General features: G+C 38.3%; 5 protein-coding genes across 6 annotated transcripts; 2 read left to right on the plus strand and 3 right to left on the minus strand.

Moving 5' to 3' along the window:
- Nucleotides 1-4,244: 4,244 nt before the first annotated feature.
- Nucleotides 4,245-11,346, plus strand: LOC107187003 (alanine aminotransferase 1). The gene is made up of 5 exons (XM_015574992.1): nt 4,245-4,586; nt 8,832-9,161; nt 9,507-9,951; nt 10,041-10,309; nt 10,396-11,346. Exons 1-5 carry the CDS (start codon nt 4,245-4,247, stop codon nt 10,672-10,674), a joined length of 1,665 nt encoding a protein of 554 aa, XP_015430478.1. The 3' UTR covers nt 10,675-11,346.
- Nucleotides 11,347-12,295: 949 nt separating this feature from the next.
- LOC107186944 (cysteine sulfinic acid decarboxylase) lies at nt 12,296-15,946 on the minus strand. Its single transcript, XM_015574917.1, has 3 exons — nt 15,644-15,946; nt 13,390-13,790; nt 12,296-13,306 (listed from the first exon to the last, which is right to left on the minus strand). The coding sequence occupies exons 1-3, from the start codon at nt 15,944-15,946 to the stop codon at nt 12,331-12,333; spliced, it is 1,680 nt and encodes a 559-aa protein (XP_015430403.1). The 3' UTR covers nt 12,296-12,330.
- A 2,693-nt stretch (nt 15,947-18,639) lies between these two features.
- Nucleotides 18,640-20,258, minus strand: LOC107186985 (brain protein I3). Its single transcript, XM_015574967.1, has 3 exons — nt 20,036-20,258; nt 19,367-19,566; nt 18,640-18,885 (listed from the first exon to the last, which is right to left on the minus strand). The coding sequence occupies exons 1-3, from the start codon at nt 20,103-20,105 to the stop codon at nt 18,754-18,756; spliced, it is 402 nt and encodes a 133-aa protein (XP_015430453.1). The 5' UTR covers nt 20,106-20,258; the 3' UTR covers nt 18,640-18,753.
- A 697-nt stretch (nt 20,259-20,955) lies between these two features.
- On the plus strand, nt 20,956-22,774 carry LOC107186983 (inhibitor of growth protein 5). 2 transcript variants are annotated; one of them, XM_015574965.1, is made up of 4 exons: nt 20,956-21,166; nt 21,861-22,313; nt 22,397-22,575; nt 22,669-22,774. In XM_015574965.1, the coding sequence occupies exons 1-4, from the start codon at nt 21,130-21,132 to the stop codon at nt 22,768-22,770; spliced, it is 771 nt and encodes a 256-aa protein (XP_015430451.1). In that variant the 5' UTR covers nt 20,956-21,129; the 3' UTR covers nt 22,771-22,774. The 2 variants fall into 2 exon arrangements, with proteins under 2 accessions (XP_015430451.1, XP_015430452.1); XM_015574966.1 differs by lacking the exon at nt 20,956-21,166 and adding an exon at nt 21,296-21,434.
- LOC107186982 (beta-1,3-galactosyltransferase 6) lies at nt 22,612-25,094 on the minus strand. Its single transcript, XM_015574964.1, has 3 exons — nt 24,277-25,094; nt 23,708-24,086; nt 22,612-22,717 (listed from the first exon to the last, which is right to left on the minus strand). The coding sequence occupies exons 1-2, from the start codon at nt 25,002-25,004 to the stop codon at nt 23,801-23,803; spliced, it is 1,014 nt and encodes a 337-aa protein (XP_015430450.1). The 5' UTR covers nt 25,005-25,094; the 3' UTR covers nt 22,612-22,717; nt 23,708-23,800.
- Nucleotides 25,095-25,121: the final 27 nt, after the last annotated feature.

Here is a 25,121-nt window from a genome sequence, read left to right on the forward strand (position 1 = left end):
TCATACAATTTTTTCCAAGAGAGCTGTATCTGGCGAGAGATAATTAGGAGACCGAAAGGCGACAGGAGAAACATGGTTAACAGGTTGCAGAATAATTATTTATATTAACCCTCGCGAGGCGGGCATTTTTGATGACTTTTAATGGACCAGATAAGCTCCTACTCAACTATCTTTACATCTACAGTAAATCCTCGATGAGTGTTCGAAGGCTCCTCGGCACGGAACATAAAATATTTTATAAACTAATAACCATATGAGGCTGAAACAAATATTATTGGCTTCAAAATTCCAAGCTCTATCAGTATGATAAACATCATTGAAAAATCAGCGTTACACCTAGAAACCTTCCCTTGTCAGCGCCGAGGAGCGTCCGAACACTCACCGACGATTTAATGTATCTCAAAATGAATTTCTTTAAAATATACCGGTCCACCTGTCTAATATAAACAACTATACGTTTGAATTAGTCATCGTAAACTCGAATGCCGTGTGAAGTTTCTGGGTCGTAGTGGACCCAGACACCTGCAACCGAGGATGGACGCCTGTCCCTCCAGAAGGTCGCTTCCCAACGAAGGTTGACGGCTGCGTCAAGTGCAATTTCCTGCTTCTCGACACTGGCTCCTTCATTCACGGCGTCCGACACGATGAAAACAAAACGCATAACCGCGTCATCAGCCTTTCACCTCGCGCCGTAACCCCGGGAGTAGGCGAGACGTGGGTCCATAGTACGGAGATCGCGACCCCGTGTGCAGACCATTGCTGACATCGATTTACGTCGGGAGGAAGAGACTGTCTGAAAAGGCAGTTGCATCTTGCACGCCCACCGTTCCGCAACGTGTGTGTTGCGCGCTGCACGGGCCCACAAGGAGGGCCCTAACGCTGCTCCAAGGAAGAACCGTCGAATTCGTGGAAGGTAACGGCAGCCAAGGGGGGGGCCTGGCTGGTTTGATTGTACATACATACGTATATACTCCGTGAAACTGATGAACGTATTCGTTTCACACATACACACATACACCGCGCGCGCGCGAATGAGGTTTTAAGGTGAGAGAACGGTGCAGCCCCGGCGGCCCCAAAGAATGCGAAAGCTTTCTAGAGGGGACCTACGCCGGTTTAATCTACTACTCGGTGACGGATCGTGAAATTTAAACCGCCTGGCGTCACGCATTCAAAGGCGTCGGAATTGCGGGAGGGATCCCAGAAGTCTTCCTTGGGGGGGGGGGGGGAGTATTTTGTCAGCCATATTTTACCAGTAGAAGTGACATAATATTTTTATCTTTTAGTATTCTTGGGAGAGCGGTAAGGCGAACGCCCCCCTTCTCGATCCGCCACTGGGAAGGTCTGGCTCTGTCTCTCCGCTGTCTCGTTGGGCGCGTCGATTAGGCGGAGCCCCTTACCCTTCCCCACCTGTACACCGACCCCTAACTGTATGTTGCAACGGCCAGACTAGACGCGTTTCGTGACACCGGCCGGGTCGTGCTCCGTAGGTAAGACGCTATTGGAATTTTTACCGTAAAACACGAGGGACGACCAGCTGGACCGGTCTCTTTCTCTTTCTTTGTCCGTGCCCACTGGCCACTGTCGTATTGTGACCCAATGTGCTGCTGAATATAGATCATTGTGCGAGCAAGATCCAGCGGTAGTCGTGTTGAGAACGGGGGAGAGGAATTGGGTAGTGTCTCGAGGCTTTTACACAGGGATTGGTGTAAATCTCCGGTGGCAGAGACGTCTTTAAGGTTGGGGAGAACCTTTTGGGATAAACCTTGTCGGTATAGCTTCTCGAGCGCAGGGTGAGTCTTGCTCGCTTGACACCTTATCGGGTAGTGTAAATTGAACGTTATTTTGTATAGTCTGTACAGTTCATGACCTACAAACTCGATACTCATTATCATTTTCTGATATGTTACAGTCGTGTTATAGATCAAGATTCTTTTTTTTAACAATTCTCTGAACTGACTCACTTTTTATATCAAGCCTTAGATGGTAATTGGAAGACTCTAGGTGCCTACATATTTTTTTAAATCGTTCTTTCAGTTATGTCTAGAAAAGGGTATTCTATAATATCAAGTCTTAGATGGTAATTTGAAGTTTCTATACACCTACATATTTTTTTAATTCGTTTGTTCAGTGATTTCTAGAAATGGGTATTCTGTATCAGTTGCCTGTCACAATTGGAATGCAAAGGTGATTAACGTAACAATTTTAACGACACCAGTAGTCCATTAAGGATTATGTCCCGGGTCCTGCTGACTAATAAAGCAATCGCGGTTCTTTGGACGTCACTTAAGACTTTTCCTTTCTGTTCATATTGCGACCAGAACTGCCGGAAGTATAAATAGAAAGTACACTAAATAGATCGTCGTCCGAAACGCGTTGTAACCATGGGTATATGTTGGTCAGTGTTTTCGTCTTAGTCATCGGGCACCTAAAGTGTACGCAGATAACGAGGGAAAATGGCCCAAGCAAGGATCGGTCCCCTGAGAGACTGGATCGAGGCTGTCGGTTAACTAAGTCACGGTGAAACATTTAGATTTTTCCCCGTCGAGGTCGATCACTCGCGGTATCTGTATAATTAATCGCGATGATACGTCGTGTTGCAAAATTTAAATAAATTGGCGTTGCGTTCATTCCGAGAGTGACTCTCTCCGTATCCTTGAAATCCAGTTCCAGATCGTTCGTTCCGATTATTGCTACTGTATTTCGTACTTTCGAAAGATAGCATCGGTGGAAGTGTGTAGATGGCAATAAACGACGTGTACCTAACGGATATCCCAGTTTCTCGGAGATACGAGTCGATTCGAACTGTGCCAGAGATTATTGATCGTCTCGGTGTTACGTAACGCGTGAAAGTTGAAAAAAAACCTTTGGTCAAAGTGCCCCGAGACGCCAGTCACGTTTAACAGGCGTCTTGGAAATTTTTGTCCCGGTCCGATCGATAAAACAGCGCTCCAGTAAAATATTCTAGCGCTCTTATCGGGCGAACGTGTCGCGGAGAACAAATAAAGAAACACATGACAGCCTGATAACCGATATCTTTCAGACTACGTTGCTTAATTGTTTTGTCCCGAATTATGTAAACTGCTTGCACCGTTGTAACGCACATTATAACATAATATTTATTTTATAGATTTTTGAGGGATCGGTGCACTGTGTCGGGAAGAAATAATTATATACAGTTAATCCTTGATGAGTGTTCGAAGGCTCCTGGCATTGAACATAAAATATTTCATAAACTAATGGCCATATGTGGCTTCAATGAACGAATATTTAGTTCTATAATGATATTATACTTTACTATCCTTGACAGTGCCGAACAGCCTTCAAACACTTAAGTAAAGTGTAATTAGTACGAATAATGAAATTTTAATATAATAATTGTCTGGAAGTATCGAAATCTCAAGGATGTTTCTGGACACTTTAGGACGCTCTGGGCTCTAGTAAAATTATATCATAATATTTATGGCTCAAGGTCACTTGCCCACTCTGAATTAAGCAAAGTACCCACTCCTAGATAGCACATGACGCCTTAAAAACGGCTTAAAGGCGCCTTAGACGTAAAATATCCATAAAATGAGCGTCTTCAAGGCGTCATGTGTTATCCGGGAACAGAAAGCCCTTGAATCCTAACCGCTATTTAAACAGATGTCCCGCAGCCCCCGTAAGTACAGACTCCTCTCGATTATCGTCTGGTTTGTTCTACTCGATTATTGTCCAGGCGTTATCTTCACCACTGGAGGGGGGGGGGGGAGGCCGTGGAACCTGTCAAGTGCATACTTTGTTGCCCCTCTGTTTTTGTTACCAAGGCTCGGGCTTCGGGAAAAAAACGAATTTACGAGGGTCTGAAGCATTTCTCCCTGTATGATTATTGTCCCGACGCTGACCCGCGTTTGGGACGATAATCGAGAGGAGTCTGTACCACATATTGAAAGTAAACAATCATCCAGAGTAGATCCTCGGTATCAGTTCATCGAAGAATCCCTAATTACGTAATGCATATCGCGGTAGAACATATGTGTATATGCAGAGACCCCGTTGACAGAGACGGTCAGGTATATCGTCTTTCCGGCAGCTATATACGTGCCACTCTCTTTCAGGTTAGGACACGCATGCGTGGAAACCTCTTCCCCCTTCCTTACCCCGCTCGTGACGCGAGTGGAGCGAATTACCGGAACCGGCCGCGCGCGAACTGATTGAACTGGAGAAGTGAAGAGAGAGGACCTTTACGGGTGTGTGTGTGTGCAACGATGCCGCAGGCACGCTGGTGGAACGCTGTTATCGCGAGCGGCCGGACTAGGACGTGGGAACAATTGCCTGTCACCGCTGTCGGGTGGTCAGGGACGCCAGGAGGCAGAGGATCCGTCGTAGCTGCTGCAACACGACTGACGTCCACCGCCGCCGCGACGGGGACGGTAGTCCAGCGGCCGGCCGCCGTCAGAACAACATTACGTCGCGGTATGGCGAGCGTCACGTCCGGCGGCAAGGTCCTCACCGAGGACAATGTGTTCACGAACCTCCGGAAAATGGAGTACGCGGTACGGGGGCCGCTTCTCATACGCGCCCTCGAGATCGAGAAGGAGCTCCAGAAGGTAAGAGCCTCGTTGGTTGTGCGGTTTTTTGTGCGGGTACGAACAGTATCACAAATGTCAGTGCACTCCTTTAGAGACAGATATACACTGACGTGCAAACTCGGCTTTCGCTAGGGGAAAAAGTGGAAGGGCCTCCCACCAATTGATAAATTTATTTCAACTAGTGATATAAATGTTAAATCGAATGTTAGTTTGGCATGAATTTCAATAATTCCCAACACCAAGTAGTAGGAGGCTCTTTAGGAAGCCGAGTTTGCTCGTCGGTGTATGGATACTTATGGGCTTGCGTGTGCGAGCAGTGATGTGGAACGATTCTGGTCGAGGTTGGTGTATTATATGGGACGTGCACTGGTGGAATTGGAGATCGATGGTGAACGTATTTAGAGAGTTCGCTGACTTCTGTGGTGAATAGAATGTGAATGGTTGTGATTATATTGTTGTCGGGAGTAATGATGGTGCGAGGAGCCGTAACGTCAGTTTTAAAATTAGGTGCACAGCGTGTGCAGTGTAGTAACCCTCGAACTGCCAGGTCGATTTACGCATATTGAAGTTGTTGATATTAACCCCTTGCCTTGGTAAACAATTATTTAATCTCATTAACTGTTTAAAAGTCAGAATGACGATCTTAGCATTATTAGAAATAAACTTATGCCCAATTCCGCTAGTATTGGCAATCATATTTTACTTTAGGTAATTGTTATAAATTGTGTTTCATTATAATCCACATTGGAGAAGGACTAAATTATCACTATTATACATTTTGTTCACTTTGAATCAGTCTGTATTGTAATCTTAATGCGATCATTAATCTTAGTGACACTAAAGGATTCGTTAAGGGGCTTTGTGCTCATTAAATAGGTAGAGGGCTTAAAGTTTAATCTACACTGTGTAAAGTAATATGGAACATCTTTGGTGAGCGTGATGTTAAGAAATTTGAATGGACATGCAAGGCGGAACTGATGATTGATGTTGGTGAAAGGATTTGCGAATTGTTGAAACATGAATTATTACATTACAACATCAGGATGAATATAAGAGTAGGGAAGTTCTATTTAGTGAAAAGAGGTTATGTCTCGTTGGATATCTATGTCGCGAAATAGTCTATTTAGACAAACATTAGGAATTCTATAATTGCCAAAGTTAGATATACCTTGCGTCATATCGTGACATTTGGAACATATTTCAAAAATCGATTATGTACGTTTATATTTTATTACCTTGGGTCGAGTCCGTGACCGATAAGTAGAGATAAGAACATTTCACGTGATAACTGCAAACGATACATACACGTAATATTTTTTATTTTATCGACCCACTAGTAAAATAATTTAAATTGAATTTTTTTATCTCCAATCACTGAAATCGATCGTCTGCAACTCGTTATTCGCCGAGCACTTAAAACAGGCATATTCAAAAGCACGTTCAATCATTCTTAGTATTATTACACTACGGATATTTATGCAAATTTATATTTTTTATTACAAATTTTATATATCCACTTAAAAGTACGATAAACATTTAACCTTCATTAACAATTAAAATTTGTAAAATTACTGCTAAAAATATTAATTTTATACCATACGGCAACATTTATTATCGAGTCATAAATTTTCGTCCTTGAAGTAATTTGTACAAGTATTGCAATTGTGCGTTTCTATTTCAACAGAATTGACATTTCCGTTATCATTTAAATTGTTTCAAGTATTGTTAGAAAACAGCTGTTTGTTTCTCCGCTACGAAATGCGATAATCAAAACTTAAAATCTCTTTTTGCAAAACATATGCATTTCTTACGTTTTAAATTTTGTTCTGTTGAGTTTTGATTGATTTTAATCGATCATCGAAACCACCTGTCGCGGAGGCGAGCGCCAAGGTGACTAAAAATAGGGTGGGTTTACATTGACGTGTAATATCAGGTGCACCTGAAAGTTATCTACAAATTCTTTTGACGACTTGCCTTGTGATGATGAGTCACATACAATGGCAGAAAATAGTATTCATACTTTCCCTGGTTACTGCAAACCAGTATATGCATTATCTCTACTCATTTATATAAAAATTACGTGTAACAGGCTACAGCAGGAAACGAAATTCTCACAGAAAAGTATTGCCCCTCAAGCAAGTAAAAAATGAACGAACGATGTTTCTTCATTTAACCCTTTTTCGCGTCTGTAATGGATGTTAAATTGAGATAAATTTTTACTCGAGTACTCAAGTGGCACATATACATTCCACTGATCGCGAAAGGGTTAAATGAAGCGAACAGAAAGTATGGAAAACAACATGACAAAGAAGGCAAATGTTTTCAAGGTCGCCCTTGTAAATATTCTTGTAAAATAACTTCATAGAAACAAGTGTTAAGTTTTATTTTTGTATAGACTTATTAATGAATGGAAGAAGTAAATATTTTGTTCTGTTACTTACTACATTCGCAATTTGTACGGATCATCGCGGCTTGGTAACAAGAGTCGTTCGAGCGGCTCGTTGTTTGCGCGCGTAATTTGAAACCACGAGGCGGCGTTAAAACGGATAAATATTTCGCAAACTTGCGGACAACCTTCGGTGCAGCGAACGACGGTCATATAACGCACAAATTATGATGCTTATTCGCGGTAGTTCTTGCGGAGGACTCGAAAAGAGTCAAGGCCCCTGCCACAAAGAAACTTCATTCATATTGCTGGTCTATTATTAAGGTACTGTTTTCATTGAACTTTGTGGTTGCGAAAAGTCTTGTTAGGGAATAATTTTCTTGAGAATGTAGCTTAAAAAAAAGTATATTTGCATAAAAAAAACCCGTGCAATATTCAATGTAGATAAATACTAACCTGACATCACCTTGTAATATTCTTTGGTGAAGTACTGTTTTTGTACGTGTCCATAATTAAAGATCTTGAATGATTGCCTGATAAAAATTGATAACGCACTGTAACGTATAGTAACTTGGTAATGCTTCAATATTTGCTTGAGTTCGGCGGCGATTTCAAGGTTGCGGATTCGGTTTGTTGGATTAGTATGGAATGAATCTGAGTCACGAGAAGTGCACAGTGCCAACAGCGGTTGTTAATGTGCTAGCTGCACTTAAACAGCAATCGTAAATTAAACATATGGCCGCAGCACACATTCCAGACTGAGATCTCTCTGGAATAATAATAAAGCAGTATAATTTCGCTTGAAAAACAAATTACTATATCTGAATGCAATTAGAAACGGGATTTAATGGAAATAGTCTGTAAAAGGCGATTTACAATTGGGCAGTTGAGATCTAATTTCTGAATTTCTTGATCAGTCATATACTAGTTCAATTACTGATTAAGTGTAAAAAGCTATTCAATTTTATCAGGCCTTGTTTTATCTAGTCAGTTCTGGAGAAACTAATTGTGCGATGTATGGGAGATTATGACGTGAATCACGATTGTTACGTAATTGTTTGCTCATTGTTTCGACGTGAATTGAATAAAAAAAAACTGGAAGATACAGAGTGAATGAATCAGTGCATTCATAGAATTAAAAAATTAAGGAAATTCTTGCATACATCAACATTCGAAATTGTTATCAAACAGTAAGCTATGTTGACTTATGCTGTCAGCACTCTAGGCTGTTATCAGTGTTAGCACTATCAGTAAATCAACTTAAGATAGCGTAATATGACCTGTAAAGATTATAATTAATTTCTACACAACAGTGATAACTATTTCAAGTAGTATGTTAACGATGTTTTCAGGTTCAAACAAAATTGTTGTATATTTAAGTAATAGTTCAAACGTTATTCAGCTACTAAGTCGATTTAATTTGCTATGGGCAGTTGTATGCTGCAGATATTTTAATTTTTCAATTAGAATAATTGCAACCAGTCTTCTTGGTATCAGCGGCATTGCATATATTACCGTCACTACGTATTACTTATAGATATGCAAGGTGGGGCACATAAAAACGGCCCCAAAAGCAAACCATAATTTTACAGCATTATTTTGTAACAATATACTGTACATTTGGTATGGTAAACAAAGGGTATTTTTAACGTAAAAAGGCTTTAATTCTAACAATGTACACGGTTACTTCACTGAACTGATATGCATTACTTTAAAAATTTATTTTGTGTTTAGGGCTAGCTTTATGGGCGCCACACCGTATGAATACATTTATAAAATCGATATTTAGTCATTTTCGTTAAAAGCGTATCAGTTAAATCGAAAAATTATTCAAATCACTTTCAATTAATTTTCTATTTAATTATCGTTTTTTGTAGGGGGCCAAGAAGCCATTCAAGGAGGTGATAAAAGCCAATGTGGGAGATGCACATGCTATGGGTCAGCAGCCAATCACCTTCCTGAGGCAAGTGCTGACCCTGACAGTGTCGCCGAATCTCCTCGATGATCCCAGTTACCCTGAGGACGCGAAGGAACGAGCTAGGAGGATCCTGTGTGGCTGCAAAGGAGGCAGTGTTGGCTCGTATTCGGAATCAGCAGGGATCGAGGTCATCCGCAAGCATGTAGCCCAGTACATAGAGGATCGTGATGGGATTCCTTCTGACTATCGCAACATCATCCTCTCAAATGGCGCTTCCGATGGAATCAAAGTGTGCAGATTATTTCTTTTATATTATTTCCTTGATAGATAATTACGTTAGCTTCCTAAAGATCACACAAGCAGCATTCTTTTGAGAAAAATTTCGCAGGACTCCTCCAGTGTGGGGGTCCCCAAACGTTTTGAGAAGAAGATTATGTAAATAATTGTTTTCAAAGGTATGCAATATATTTGCAAGTATTTATTCAGCACCTAAGTAAAACTTTCTTATGTACCATAGTTTGGGAACCCCCTGCTCTAATACAATCTATACATTGCTGGAGTCACAAATGTGTTATTTAAGAATTGTAAAAAGTTACGCTGTATGTAGTCACACCTGTATTGTATGTTGTTACAGTCGTTCCTGAAGCTGTTCAATGAAAGATTAGATGGAAAACCATCCGGCGTGATGATCCCTATACCTCAGTATCCTCTCTACTCTGCTACATTAGCAGAATTTGGCCTCGCTCAGATTGGCTACTATCTAAACGAGGAGAACAAGTGGGCGCTGGATATCTCTGAATTAGAAAGATCTTTAAATGCGTCGCACAGAGCCTGCAATCCACGGGTATTAGTGGTAATTAATCCTGGTAACCCAACCGGCCAAGTTCTGACGCGCAGCAATATCGAGGATATCATTCGATTCGCGCACAAGAACCGGCTGTTCCTATTGGCCGACGAGGTTTACCAGGACAATGTCTACGACAAGGACAGTGCATTCCACTCGTTCAAGAAAGTCATGACGGAGATGGGAGAGCCATACTCTAAAATGGAACTAGCATCGTTTATGTCTGTGTCTAAAGGTGTGTGTGTGTGTGTCTCAATGTAAAGCTTGTCTAATCGTTTACTGTCACTTTTTTTATGGAGATACATGTTGTCTTCTTGATTTTAGGTTATATGGGCGAATGTGGAATCCGCGGTGGATACGGGGAAATCATTAACATGGATCCCAAAGTGATGGCGATTCTGTTGAAATCTATCTCAGCTATGCTGTGCCCCACTGTCCTTGGTCAGGTCGTAATGGATGTCGTGGTAAATCCACCGAAACCGAACGAACTATCTTATAAATTATTTGTGAAGGAGAAAGAAGATACTCTTCGATCACTGGCAGAAAGGTCGCAACTGGTGGTTGATACGTTGAACAGCATTCCAGGCTTCAAGGTACTGCGAAACTACTCTATGAACCTGAACTGTTTCTTATTTTAACAGTTCAGTGTTTCGAATTAATAGTTTCTGTTGAATTACAGGTGAACCCAGCCATGGGTGCTATGTATGTGTTCCCACGAATCGACTTGCCAAAGAAAGCCATACAAGCAGCTGAGGCGGATGGTCAACATCCTGACGTGTTCTATGCCTTCAAACTGTTAGAAACGACCGGCATATGCGTGATACCTGGCTCTGGTTTTGGGCAACGACCCGGAACGTATCACTTTAGGACCACAATTTTACCGCAAAAGGAGAAAATCAAAACGATGCTCGAGAGCTTGAAACAGTTCCATCTGAAGTTCCTGGAAGAGTACAAATAATCGTAAAATTGTAACACCGTTGCATTTGAATTAGTACTTGAAATGCCAGGATAACGATAATGCAGATTCTCGAAATTTATACACACGAGGAGAAGCGGTGTACCTAGTACGCTCGTGCAAACTTAAAAAGAATTTCTTTATACTTATGGAACTTTTTTCGAAAAAGTATTTACTGCATTTTGTAACAAAGAATCACAGAAAAGATTTACGGGATTGTTGAAGAATTTATTGGCACAAGTTTCTGGCATGGATAGATGAATAGATTATTGTCTACACGAATGACATTCACGATTCGACGAACACACTGTATATAGTATGAATTTGTAATTGTGTTGAGAAGCTGATGAACTTATTTTTGTTTTTCAGGATCGTGGAGTGCGTGGTGGGGTGTCTGAGAGTATGCGTGTAGTAATTCGTGGATGATGTCGCGCGATTATACGATATGTTTTTATAATACTCACAACGATTTTATCAAATCAAGTACATTCAGTCAGCTTCTACCTGCTATTAGAAATCCACGTACTGTTTATGTTGCTAAAAGTACTCTGTTCGCGAGAAGTAATAAACCTGTTCACCGTTACCGATCTAAGTGGAACAAGTATGTGAACATAAAGGTTTTCACAGTGATCAGGATAATCACAGTTCATTATAGATGCAAGAAAATTGACCGACTCCAAGGTATGCGTGTCCACAGTTGTTCAAGATCCTCGATGTTTTGTAATGAATTCCACCCACTCATTGTTTGTTCATGAAACAATTTATCAATTACAATTTTTAATAATACTTGCCAATCAAGCTTTCTCCAATTTGTGCAATATACCTTGAAATTTCGTTTAATCTTTTTTGCTAGTAAATTTAGTGCAATTATATAGTAATATATATATTTTTAATGTTTTGTTTATGGTACTTTATAATCATGTAGAGATCACGTTGATGTTCTTGATTAAATGTGGACCTGTTGATGTTTAAACGGTTCGCGCAGTCACATGAGCTTTAAGTGTTCATTCGAACACGATCCTATATGGCAAGACAATATTGCAATTCGACTGTCTTTTTTTTTGAACATGCATACTGCTTGTATGCTTCTTTTAAATGTCTAACTTACACCTCGATGTAAAAATCTGTTAACACGTTGGGGAACAAGAACACGCTCATTGTAAGAGACCAACGAATAAACAATATAAAACAATTTACCGAAAAGAAACTAACGGAAGAATAAAGGAATTACTGTGCTCTGGACATTAATCTGTACGTGTTTTATGAAAAACTTTTTTATTCTTAGCTTCCATTATTTTTACAGTATTTAAACGTTTTCTACATCCTAACCTAACTTGAACATTGTTTTCTATCTGGTGTACGATAATTAATTCGGTGATCTTACATATCTCCGATTTGAATTTAAACATTTTTCTGCTCATTTGTGATTTTAAAGTGTCGACCTTAACTGTTTCGAAACGCAATCTACCTTGGTGAAACAAACGATATAAGATACAAGTATAAAACTTGTAAATGGTATCACAGGTTTCAGAGTGAATCTGTTCTGAGAGAACATTCGTTAGTTGCCCATTAAATGGTGCGATTATTTTGTGAAAATGCACTGAATTAGTCTGTACACCTGATAAATAGCCAAGATGCACATCATCACACAATTCTCATCTACAAATCACTGCCAAGCCTCTCGATCTCCTCTACAAAGAATCTCATATCACCCTCCGTCAGTCCAGAATTCTGCAGAACAAGCCTGAAGAAGTTCGGTAGCTCCCTCAGCGGTTGATAAGTGATCAGCATCGATCCCTTCTTCACCATTCGTTCCTTCACCGTCGGCCCAATTTTCTGAAGCGCCTTCGACAGCTCTTCGCCGTTCAAGTGGCGTTTCGAAGGTGGCACATACCAGAAGCAGACATTGGTGCACTCCGGTTCAAGAAGAAGCTCGAAACCGTCCCTGTGTTTCATGTGATCAGTGAAATACCTGGCCAACTGGAACACGCGATCCACGTGGCTCTCAAGACCCTGAGTGCCCTTCGCTTTCCACATGAACCAAAATTTCAGCACGTCCGCCCTTCGACCGCACTGCACGTGTTTATCCCCACTGTCGTACGAGGTGTCATAAAATTTGTCCGGCTGGAACAGGTAGCTGGCATTGGAGCCATGCGCAGCCTGCAGAAGACCCTCATGGCGTACCAGTAAGGTTGAGCACTGTTGTGGCGCAGCTAGTAGCTTGTGAGGATTCCACGTGACAGAGTCTGCCAGTTCGACACCATCCAACAGGTATCTGTGTCTTCTAGACACTAGTGCTCCACCACCCCAAGCTGCATCAACATGGAACCACAGGTTATACTTCCCACAGATGGCTGCAATGTCTGTCAGTGGATCGTAAGCACCCAGAACAGTTGTTCCAGCTGTGGCGGAGACCATCAATGGTGTAGCACCTTCGCTGACAGCTCTTTGGATCTGAGCCTCCAAGTCTGCAACGGACATCTTCCCCTTGGCATCTGTCTTCACCTCATAGACATTGCTGTTCCCGATTCCTAAGAACGCACTGAGTTTCTTCACAGAATAATGGGAATCCTGAGACGTGAAGACTATCAGCCTGCCAGCGTTGGACAGACCTGACTCCTTTAACTGAGGAAACCTATGGATAATGATCATTTCAACTATGGATAAGGATCAACTCCAATGGGATAGGATAGATTAACATCATTTCTTGGAGCAGACCTGTAGTGACGAGCAAGATTGATGGCGTAACCATTTGCGATGGAACCACCTGGACAGAATATGCCATCACCTCTGCCGTCCTTCCAACCGACCAACTTTCTCATCTCCCTAAGCAGCTCTTCCTCCATCAAAGAGAACACCGGGGAGACCTCATATGTGTACACAGAAGGATTCAGAGAGTCTGTCAGCCATTGTCCCAGGAGACCGTACGGGTCCACGCTGGAATAAAGCTGGTTGACGAATCGTGGATGACCCGTTTTAACGCTGTACTTGATCACGTTGCTGGCCAACGTGAAGAGTTTCTCGTGAGAGCATCCTTGATCGGTGAGCGTCAGGTCGATGGCTGAATGGAGGGAGGCTGGGTCCATCCACTCCACCACTCGATTCTCTCTAGAGGTACCCTGAGGAATTACAAGAACAGTAGTAGGTTTACCAATAAATTGTGTCACAATTTATTGGACGATAAGATCCATCCACAATTAATTGGAAATTCTTTGCCCAAAAAGTTATACGCTCTTCAATGCTTTCTGGAATTTTTTTAAAACAATGAAAGGATTCAAAATTCTTCTGTTTAATGTTAGAGAATCCCACATCTTCCCCAAGAATGAAAAAAGGAATATTATCGAAGGACGGTTTCAAAGTAATTCAGCGAATGAAATATAATTGGAGCACTTCACGGAAGAAAAGGAATCAAGGCTCTGTTCTGCTTCGTTGACGTCACTTCCGTTCTGTTCTTCCGGGTAGTTCTTTTACTCTGTCCTCCATCAAATAATCGCGGCAAGGCAATGATCATTGAATCTAATTGCCTGAAATAGAATTTCATACGGTTTAACTGATTTTTTTGTAGAAATGAGGAAAAACGTCACCGGGAAAACTTTTCCAATTTCTCAATCGCCTGGCACACACTTTCCTGTTGCCGAAGCTTCTGGGATTTACTGTTACTGAGATTTCTAGAGAATTGACGCATGCAAATCCCCGATTCTCTGGCTCCGTGACGTAGGTTCTTTAACGGAGCTGCGCCCTAGGCGATTCGTAACACCTAACTTGCGTTCGAACGCGGCGTAATTCCCCTGACCGTGAATCGACGAAGTTTCATTAACGCAAAAAAAAAAAGCGCATAACGAACGTTTGAGTCATATCCAGAAGGTGAACCGAATAGAAATCGAACTTTCGAAGTCTTGACCGTCAATGAAATTTGTTTTATATTGATAAAAAATCAGTGTTTAACCGAATGTTCTATTGGGTTGAGTCATAATCTACAGTAGAGAGTGAAATTTTATTAAATAATATTGTCAATAATTCGACTGTAGATATTTAGGAAAATGTCCTTCCTCAGCCAAAATCTGCAGCCTGGACGAATACTAACAATTATTAAATTTAGCAATAGTGGAGAATATATAATAGTTAAATTCTAATTTTATAATGATCTGGTGAAAACATGTAAGTTATGAAAAGAAACTTTAATTAAGAGCCTAGAGAAGTGATTTATATTTCCTTCTTTCAATTCAATCTAGGATGCTCGGTTTAAGGAAATTATATGTTTATTCTTAGAATTGTTTGTGCTCAGTTAGTGAAAAAATGCTACGTTTCAAGACTATTCACCTTGATACAAAATGGTAATTACTGGTATCAGTGTGAAACCTGTCAGAGTTAATCTTTTGTCATTCAGTTACAGAGTACATGTTGCTCCATGATCTAATATAAAGTTATTGTATTTCAAAAATGAAACATGTGTACTAATTAATTTACCACCACGAATAAAAAGATAATAGGATTTTTTTTAAAGTGGAACTACCATTGTTTCCCTTATAATGCCATTGCCATTATTATTAGAGCATATCACCTTAATTTTCTCAATTTAAGCAATTGTGTAAAACAGTTGCAATCTGTTAATAGAAACACAAAATATTTTCTCTCAAAAATTAGGAAGTTGTTTGTATAATAGAAGTGCAAATAATATTTTCCTGATTCGTTGAACATAGACAGAAAATATTTAAAATACTCAGAGTATATTAGTGATTAAAAAGGAGCCCGAATTTACTTTTTCTTTTCAGTTCTCCACCGGAATTCAACCACCCAACTGTAAACCCCCTTCAACTGCAGATGCTATCCAACCCCAGAGGAACTTAAACAAGGCGAACAAATTTCCATTTGACTCGAATCTTCACAGATTGCCAATTCTCCCACAAAAATCTGTATCAGCGTGAACTACCACAGTTCAACGATCACCCATTTCTCCGGATAACTGTCTCACCTTGAAAATCGCTTCTTCCAGGAGCAGATCAACGAAACTCCTCATGAACTTCTCGTGCAGCTGACGTACAGGTAGGCTCTTGTAGCAGCAATCCTCGGTGTCAATGAACCCTGGACCATCCTTTCGAGTGTCATCCAAAGACGTACCAGCAAGATTGTTCTGGAGGATGGTCACCGAATTCCCAGAGACTTTTTCCAGTAAGTTGTCACCCATTTGTCCCATCGTGGTCCCAGCATCCTGTCCAAGGAAGTTCTCCACTGTTTGAGGCACCGACTCGCCAATGGTTTCCTCGTTCGCGGGCATGATTAATGCATCGAGGCTTTCTTCGATCTGATCCCGATCTGCTCGAACAGTTTCTTTTATACGTGTTAATGCTCGGGGAGATCCAAGGACGGGATAATGTGCGACTGCTACGTCTTTCATGCCTCTTTTTCTGACTCTCGGTACAACGTAGGAAAACCTTGATGAATTGGGAGCTTTCTGCGGTGATGTCGACTAACAGGAAACCCGACGTCTCAGTTTGCTCTGTCTTTCCAAGATGCACCTCTGTGCATATCCTGGTCATTATCTAGCTGATGCAACTGACCAATTCGGTGATCCAAAAATGACTTTTTTTTTTAGAACTTTGTAAAGGATCTCTATAGAAGCATCGGGCAATATTTTTATATTCCTTCTTTTTGGTTTTTCGGAGTGAAAACACCCCGTAAGTGTTAATGCGTGTTTTTTGGTATATCTTGAAAATTATAGGTAGATATTTAAAAACTTGCTAGGATAAAAATTTAGTAGCTTTTTGGGCTCTGTAAAACTGATGAAGTTGTTTAAATAAATAAGCAAACCTTTGACTATTTCATCGCATAGTTTTCTAGGGCTTAAAAAGCTGTCAAATTTTCATCGTAACAATTTTTTTATATCTATTATAGTTTCAAAGATATACAGAAAAATAGGAGAACTAACTTATAGTCTTCCAATCATTGACCTATCCTTCGTGTGCACAGCATCATTGTAGAACTATGTGCAGATTTCAAAATAAAAAAAGATTCGTGCTTACGTGACACAGAAAAAAACTGTCTCGTTAAGGACATATGAATGATCGTACATTATAATGAAGCCAGTTATATACTTTTCAAGTTACAAAGTATTCGTTATCATTACCGTAACTGATTTGCAGTTCTAATAGAAGTGTGTACTACTTAAATACATTTCATTATATAATTTTATCACGCTGACAAGTTGTAGGAATGTAATTATAATTGTCGATGGATTGCAAACAGTTAATTTCGCTGAATGTATACAATTGATCGATAAACATTCTTCTAAGAGATTCCAAGTGGAGATTCCTTAGAAAAGGATACAACAAAAATGTAAAAAATTACAGAGTCACCTGTAAACATATTAACTGTACATTACTGAACGAATTATTGAAGGAGTTTTAGAATCTCATATTTAAACAACTTAAAATTAATTATAATTACAGTGCAAGATTAGTAATTTACTGAATTACACATAATTGGCGATAGAGTTCGTCAGAAATTGTTGGGTTGAAAATTATAATTATATTGTTTTGCATTTAAGATCGTATAATTTCATTTCATCGGTTGCAAGCTTTAGATATGCAGATAGTACGGTGTCCAACAATGATTCTGCAAGATTACGCAGATTTTATTAACACAAAAAAAAAGTAATACAATGCATATATGCATGAGTATGCGTGCACAAGATTGCAAAAATGGTAATTTGCCATTCACGTATCGCGTGTACAGTGTCAGAAACTATTAAGCTGAAACATGCATCAATTACAGATGAATTATTTATCAACATCAATTATGAACAGAAATTAGAACTTACAGTCATTTCATTCGATTGTTTCTGAGAAAACAATTAAAAGAAATCATGTTTTGCTTTCAATGGTAATATAACCTGGTATGAGTGTTTGGTATTGTTCATGTTAAAGGTTCCAAAAATTAATGAGAATCGCTAACAATGACAATTTAACAAATTTTAATATCAAATACCATTCCTTACAGAAATATGCTTCTAGATATTATACCTCTACGGACAAATCGTTAACATATTCAGTTAAAAAAATATGTTACTTTATCAGGTACTTAGTATTTTACAATTCTCGAATTCGCCCTGCGTATTAAAATATGCTTTAAAATATTTCTCAATACTTTTATTGCTCTCGTTTGAATCTGGGTAGCGGTAAAAGAAACTAGTTTTCAGAGGTTTTACTGTTAAAAGCTTAAACAGCATAGAACTATTTTCACCGGACGAAATTATTTCGAAGTTCACCGTATAGTTCACACATTTGATTAAATGTTAGCGAATGTTTTGTATACATAATCTAATAAGTTTTACAAATATAACAGCGGTAAAGTGATCTCCTCGTCTTTAAATACTGTATCATCTATTATAATATACATTACGATACGAGCATTCAACAAATTCTAGTTGCTAACATTTACATTCGCACTGTGACGTAATCACAAAAATATCAGGCCTTCCGCTTATTAGATTTTGGCACAAGGAAAACGACAGGTGAACGCTTCCCTTGAGATTCAAACGTTTCGAACAAACTTCAAAATGTTAAACAATCAGTTACACGACAGAAAGTATTGTTACCGAGAAGACCAGTAATGATATCAGTCGCAAACTTCATTGAATCACTTCAATAGATTTTTAATGCTTTAATAAGAGAGTTCTTCCTAAAGTTTCAGTGAACTTTGTTCCAGCGATCTCTGTATCCTTTTTTTTTGCATTTTCTGTGCATTGAATAAGTGCATTACTCGAAAGAATTTTATAGCTTCAAATCCTTAAGAAATGCACTAAAACAGAACACTAAATCTATCAGAATATTAATACAATATATTTATTATTAATAAAATATTCGTTGATAATGTGCAACAATGTTAATCAAAACTTCTCGTAGAAGGCTTAGAAAAAATAGTTGAAAAAAACGTTTCTGAGACTATATCTTGGATTATCATGGTTGCACGTTAGAAGTTCCTTTAACATATCTGTTCTTATATTTCACTATCTGTGTGGATATCAGCTTAATAATGTATTTATTCTCAGCTTTATAACTATTATATTACTCTAATCACATTGTATCAACCGAAGTAGGCACCGCAGTTCGAGCAACGTCGTGATTTTAACATCATGCAGCAAATTAGCCCGAGTGGAAAGAACAAAATCGCACATAGTAGTCCAAGGCACGTATAATCGTCTTCCAATATGCCCACCTATATTTTAAAATGTAATTTTAAATATTCTAGCTTAATTCGTAATTACTTACTGGACTGTGAAAACTTAAGCAAATTCGTATCTATATTATATTTCGAAAAACAAGAATGACACAGAATTAGTTTTCTGCTGTTTTAGTTCTATCAGCTTTATTGGAAAATAGTATTGCTACTGAATATTGCATTAAGATCTTCCCACAGTTTAGTAAGTAATTTATACAGAGCATTCCAAACATTTGTACGCTTAAACAAACTGAATTGCAAATAAATTTATCTTCGATTCCAATTTCTGTGAATTTGTCTAATCATAATACAGCCATTCAATAAAATACCATTAACCCTTTGCACTCGACTGTCGCCTCTGAAGCAACAAAATGTATGGAAAATTAGAAATTCTGAGTGCAAAGGGTTAATAGCATAATATAAACATAAAAGGCATAAATGAAAATTCATATTTTAATGAATTATTAATTGTACTCACTCTACAAGCTGGACAAGTGCCAACTAAAATGATATCAGGTACAAGTATTGTAGTCGACTGTGTAGAACCATAAGATGGTATGTTGTTGCAACTATTACTTGCACCTGTATTTGGATAGTACCCTGGAGGTGGAGGCCATGAAGCGGATGATCCACACTGTGTGGAATTGTACCCAGGAGGTGGTTGCCACGAAGGGTTTACTAATAAAATATAATTCTTATTAACTGTTTGCTTTATGATATTTGAAATACAAAGCAGACGTTAGAAGAAAATAAACATCGCAGAAGAACTCTGTATATTCAAACTTGTCAGAGATGGCCATTGACCTTTAATAAAGTATATAAACAATGGTTTAGCAAATAGTCGTCACTGCGAACAAAGTAAACAGTTACACATATAGAAATTAGTACAAAACACGCTAGTAAAATTTTATAATTTTTAAAACTGTTAAGAATATCTTCAAGAAAATAAAACGTACTGTTTGTTTGGACAATGTTTATAAGACAGTAGTTCTCAAAGGAAAAGTGTTTTCCTAAACGATCGGACAAAATAATGTTACCAAAAACAAATGAGAAACGCAACAAAGACTGTCATATTGTTAAATCATTGTTTTAATTTATTTTCAAGTGACAGGTGCTTGAAGTACAGACTTTGAACTTTTCTACTTACTTGTGGGAGCAGTGGCAGCGGTGTAAGACGGTGGTTTGTCACCTGCAGGCGTTAGTGTCTGCTTTTCCATCCTTTACCGACAGAATTATTAATTTTAATTTTGTTAGACGGTACGGCGAATCGATCGGCCAATTAGATAATTAGCATTCGTAGCTTGACAAGATTTTGTTTGACAGCTAACAACCAGAATGATCTCTCGATCTCGTGACGCACTCCCAAAACAAATAATGCATCGCTATTTCCGCTCGGAAAGATTCACGGAACCTGCAAGATTAACAATTTCTTTTTCTCTCGCTGATTACACATTGGATCCGTATTGGTTACTTGATCGTGACGTCATGCATTATTCGTTTAACTCGATTGTACATTCGAACGGGATTCTCCATTTTATTTCTGTGATTCGTAGATGAAACACGCTTGCAGTTTGCTCAGAAAAATGATATAGGTGCTTTTAACTACGTGTGAATAAACGAACGATAGTATAAATTAAAGAGATCACGGATAATTTAGTATAAATATGCGTTAAATAAATGAAAAAAATTACTTTAAATGAACTCTATTTCATTATATAGTAACTACAGTGTTTTCAGATAGCTTGTATAAAAACGCATACGAAATTCCAGATATTTATATATTTCTGCAAATCCATAATTTTATAGATTAATTTGCAAAAGTTAAAATTAAATAATTGTTTTGCTTACTGGGAATTTTGTTAGGTTAAGAGTAAAATACATAGTTATCGAAAAATGTGTTTTGTAACACACAACACATAAACATCATACACAGATAAAAAATACACTTTTATTTATCTATTGTCTCATGTTATGTGATTGTTCGTTAAAAACAATTTAATGGGAGGAGATGTGGGTTTCGCGCCAGAAAAACGACGATTTATAGAGTATAGTTGGCAGCCATGAGCGTAATGTCTATCGCTTTCTACCATCTACGACCATCGATCGTTCGTTTCGAAGTGGTTTCATCAGTTTTTTTCACCGATATCGGCTAAAATAAGTTTCGTGAAACTTGGAATTATCTCGCGATATTTACATGAAGCGTGTAATTGCCCTTCGTTCCACGATTAAGTGAAGGAAACCATGACGACGGCACTGTATCTGGAACACTACTTAGACAGTAAGTATACAAATTTTTTTTCCCCTCGAATACAACAGCATTTTTTATGTATCATGTCAAATATAAGACCAAACAAATATTTGCCGTCAATGCTATGTATTTCAGTTAATTTCATTCCATTAACAAGATCTGTTTAGAAATTTAGAGATGCTACATTAATCATAGAATTAAGAGAGAACATAGATTATAGTAAACAGTGACACTACCTCTTGTTTAACCAGGGGAATTTTGAAGATCCGAAAATTCCGATTTTGTTAAAACTTTGCAGGTTTGTACTGCATCTTTTTCTATGCTCTATAAAACCATTAAATATTCGTTGTAACTATTTCTTTTTATATTTACTATAGTTTTCAATACACAATGAAATAGGAAATCACACATTAACATTTAAGGGTGTTTTCACTCTAAAGAATAAAAAAATTGAGAGATACTTCTATTGAGGTCCCCTTGAAACTGCAAAGTTAAAGGAAAATGTTTATTTTTGGGTTACCAGAGTTCCTTTGTAAGTCTGTATTGAACAGGGTTTTGCATAAAATGGATCAGAAACTTAAGAACTAGATAATACTCACTAACACAAATTGAAACTCAGTCGGCTGTTTTCAATCTTAGTAATCAAGCGATCTTCCTGCTTTTAGACGAATTCTAGTACATTCTTCAATGCTTAATTTATAACATAGTTTCTGTAATGTTTCAGGTCTGGAACATTTACCCATCGAGTTACAAAGGAACTTCACGTTAATGCGAGATCTAGATGCCAGGGCACAAGGGTTAATGAAAGATATAGATAAACTGGCGGACGATTATTTAAAAAATCTAAAGAAGGAATCCCCGGAGAAAAGAAAGGAACAGTTGACCCACATACAAAATTTATTCAATAAGGCGAAAGAATATGGAGACGACAAAGTTCAGTTAGCAATACAAACATACGAATTAGTAGACAAGCATATTAGAAGGTTAGACTCGGACTTGGCAAGGTTCGAAGCTGAAATACAGGACAAGGCATTGATTAGTAGTAGAGCACAGGAGGAAAGCAATGCTAGTAAAAAGGGTAGGAAGAAGCTGAAGGAGAAGGAGAAACGAAAGAAGGGCGCTGCAGGTGCCAGTAGTGAAGATGAATCAAAGACAGCTAGAAAGAAGCAGAAGAAAGGTTTGCTTGATTGTCCTTTATATTGAAATTGGTTTATCGATAATATAGTTGTTAACGTTACTTTGGTTCTACGCTTATTCTAGGTGGATCAGTTGCCTCTGCATCATCTGCCGGTGCTGTGGGAAGTGGGGCACAAGTCGACTCCGGTGCACTGGGACATCCCGCAGATGTTTTAGACATGCCCGTGGATCCCAACGAACCGACGTATTGTTTGTGTCATCAGGTTTCTTATGGAGAAATGATTGGTTGTGATAATCCAGACGTAAGTGCCCATACTATGATATAATACTTCTCGATGATCTGTTTCTCATTTTTTTATATATACGTAATATTATTGTCGTTTTTTTTAATGCAGTGTCCCATAGAATGGTTCCATTTCGCTTGCGTCGGGTTGACCACGAAACCTAAAGGGAAATGGTATTGTCCTAAATGTACACAAGACAGAAAAAAGAAATAAGTTCCGAAGGAGTGCGCACGCACGCACTGGTTCTATCTTAAAGAAAAGACTCGTACATTATTTCTAAAATTAGTGTATACAAATATTTTTCATGGTTTCACATGAAATGAAAACACATTGTGTAAAAAGGTAGAAAATTTGTAAAAAAAAAAACAAACAAAATGGAGATAGGAAAAAAGTGCTGTTGGTGGAATATATATTGTATCCAACGTTGTCGCGAGGAATGTTCTCTCATAGGAATACATACAGACACTAAACGTGTTCTATCGTCAACACTGTGTGTTGAATAGTATTGCCACGTCATCGACAATGTTGGATATTAATGGAAGTACAGCGAAATATTAGGCTGATCACGGAAAAATGATTTGAGAATCGGCCATGATTATCGTCCTCTTTCTACGTTTCCATTTTTTAGATGTACAAAGTAGTAATTTATTATAAACAACGGAAATTCAAACGAGTGCTTTACATTTTTATATGATTTTTTTCCCTTGGCCGTTTTTCGAACATCTGTGATTCGCTTGTGAACGTTCTGTCATTAAATCTAAGTATTGACACGTAATTGTAGTATTGAAATTATTACTGTTTTTATATTTTATAAATGTAAATGACACTGTATAGAGAATAAGTTTTTTTGTTGAAATAAAACATACAATCTAAATGAATCTTCTATGTATAATTATGAAAAATATATTTGATTTACAGAAATGCAGGTATTTAATCGCCAGATTTATACAAATGTATATACAAACTATATTTACAAGCAGCATATAATATTATGGTAAGAAAGCACTAATAGGAAATGCAAATGTTTAATAAGGACGAATATTGTTCGAGTTAACAATATTTTCTTTCTAAAATATATAACTTAAAAAACCTAGTAAGCTCTATTTTTAGTGATAAATGTTTATCGCTTTTTTTTCATAGGAATACTTACCAAACGAAATGTTCCGATTATATATTGAATAAGTGCAATTGGATAAAAACAATGACTAGAATATTGACTGCACCAGAACGAATCATTTGTTCGTTATGGAATGCCAGACTGTACGTTGCAGCACTGACTAGGTGGAACAGTCCAATTGTAATGATAGCTCATTCGATTCCTTATTTCTTTCGCGCACAACGCTCCAGACGCCTGGTAATATTCATATATATTTTTCATGTTTGCTACTGTTTGTTTGTGTGTAACTATATACTGATTAGAACATCCACGTGACCTATACTCTGTATCAAAACGCACATCGTGCTTTCTTTCAATGTTCGCCAGAGGAGCTAGCCAGAGGCCAACAGATACATCCTCCGCTTTATGCAACCTGAATATTTACAAAATGGATAAATATACTTCAGCCTTAATTCGTAGAACATACAGAAAATACTTCGGTAATTCTAGACTGAAGCCTAGGTTTCGTTTTATTCATAAAATTGAAAAATAAAAATATCTTCAACTGACAAATACATCAAATGCTTGAAATAAATGTACAGAAGTTAATATATTCGACTTACTTGAGTATGTCCATGTTCAATGCAATAAACTTAACTAAATTATAAGACAGAACGTATCCACCTCCAAGTGCATAAGGAAGATAATAATCGCATAATATCCAGTCAGTCTCTTTCCAAGGTCCGCTTCTCTTAACTTGCGCCTTTCCATTGAAAAAGCCCCAATATAATTCCTTTCTTGTTCCCTTGCTCTCCCACTTCTCCAGTTCTTTCAGAATCTTGTGCACCAAGATAAACGTATCGTCGTCGGATTTCATCAAAAAATCAAAATCATAATATTCGTAGACTTCCTTCAGGGCATATAAAACTTTTTTTGTCAATGTTCCATACGAATCTGTCAATCTTGGTAGCAAAAGCAAGTCGTTAAATTTGTATTTCTCTGACTGCAGAGTTTCTCTTTGCTCTGGCAATATGTCTAATGTCCCTATTACAAACAGGTGTCTGACCGTGGCATATTTCTGTGCCAGCCACGTTTTCCTGATAGTTGCTCTCTGCTCCAAGTTATCAGGACTGGAGAGTACGAGTATCACAAGCCTGTACTTTGACTTTGTTTTCGTTTCCTGCTCATTGGGCGAACACTTTGTGGAAGGCAGAAAATGAATGCACAGGACGATAACAATCAATATTATTAACAATGTCGGAATGTTCGGTTTTAAGTACAACTTTTTCCTGATCATTGAACGAAAATTCTTCGATGATGATCTCAGTGGTAAAAGTGTCATAGAATCCATTTGAAGGATTTCTGACAATAAGTACGCATAACCCTGTTAATACTACCTTCGTGCATTCGCAAGTCGAAGCGTTGTCATCGTTTCAAAGGATTTCCTTTTGAATAGATTTAATTTGTT

The sequence above is a fragment of the Dufourea novaeangliae genome, unplaced genomic scaffold (assembly GCF_001272555.1).
Source record: "Dufourea novaeangliae isolate 0120121106 unplaced genomic scaffold, ASM127255v1 scaffold96, whole genome shotgun sequence".
NCBI classification, from domain to species: domain Eukaryota; kingdom Metazoa; phylum Arthropoda; class Insecta; order Hymenoptera; family Halictidae; genus Dufourea; species Dufourea novaeangliae.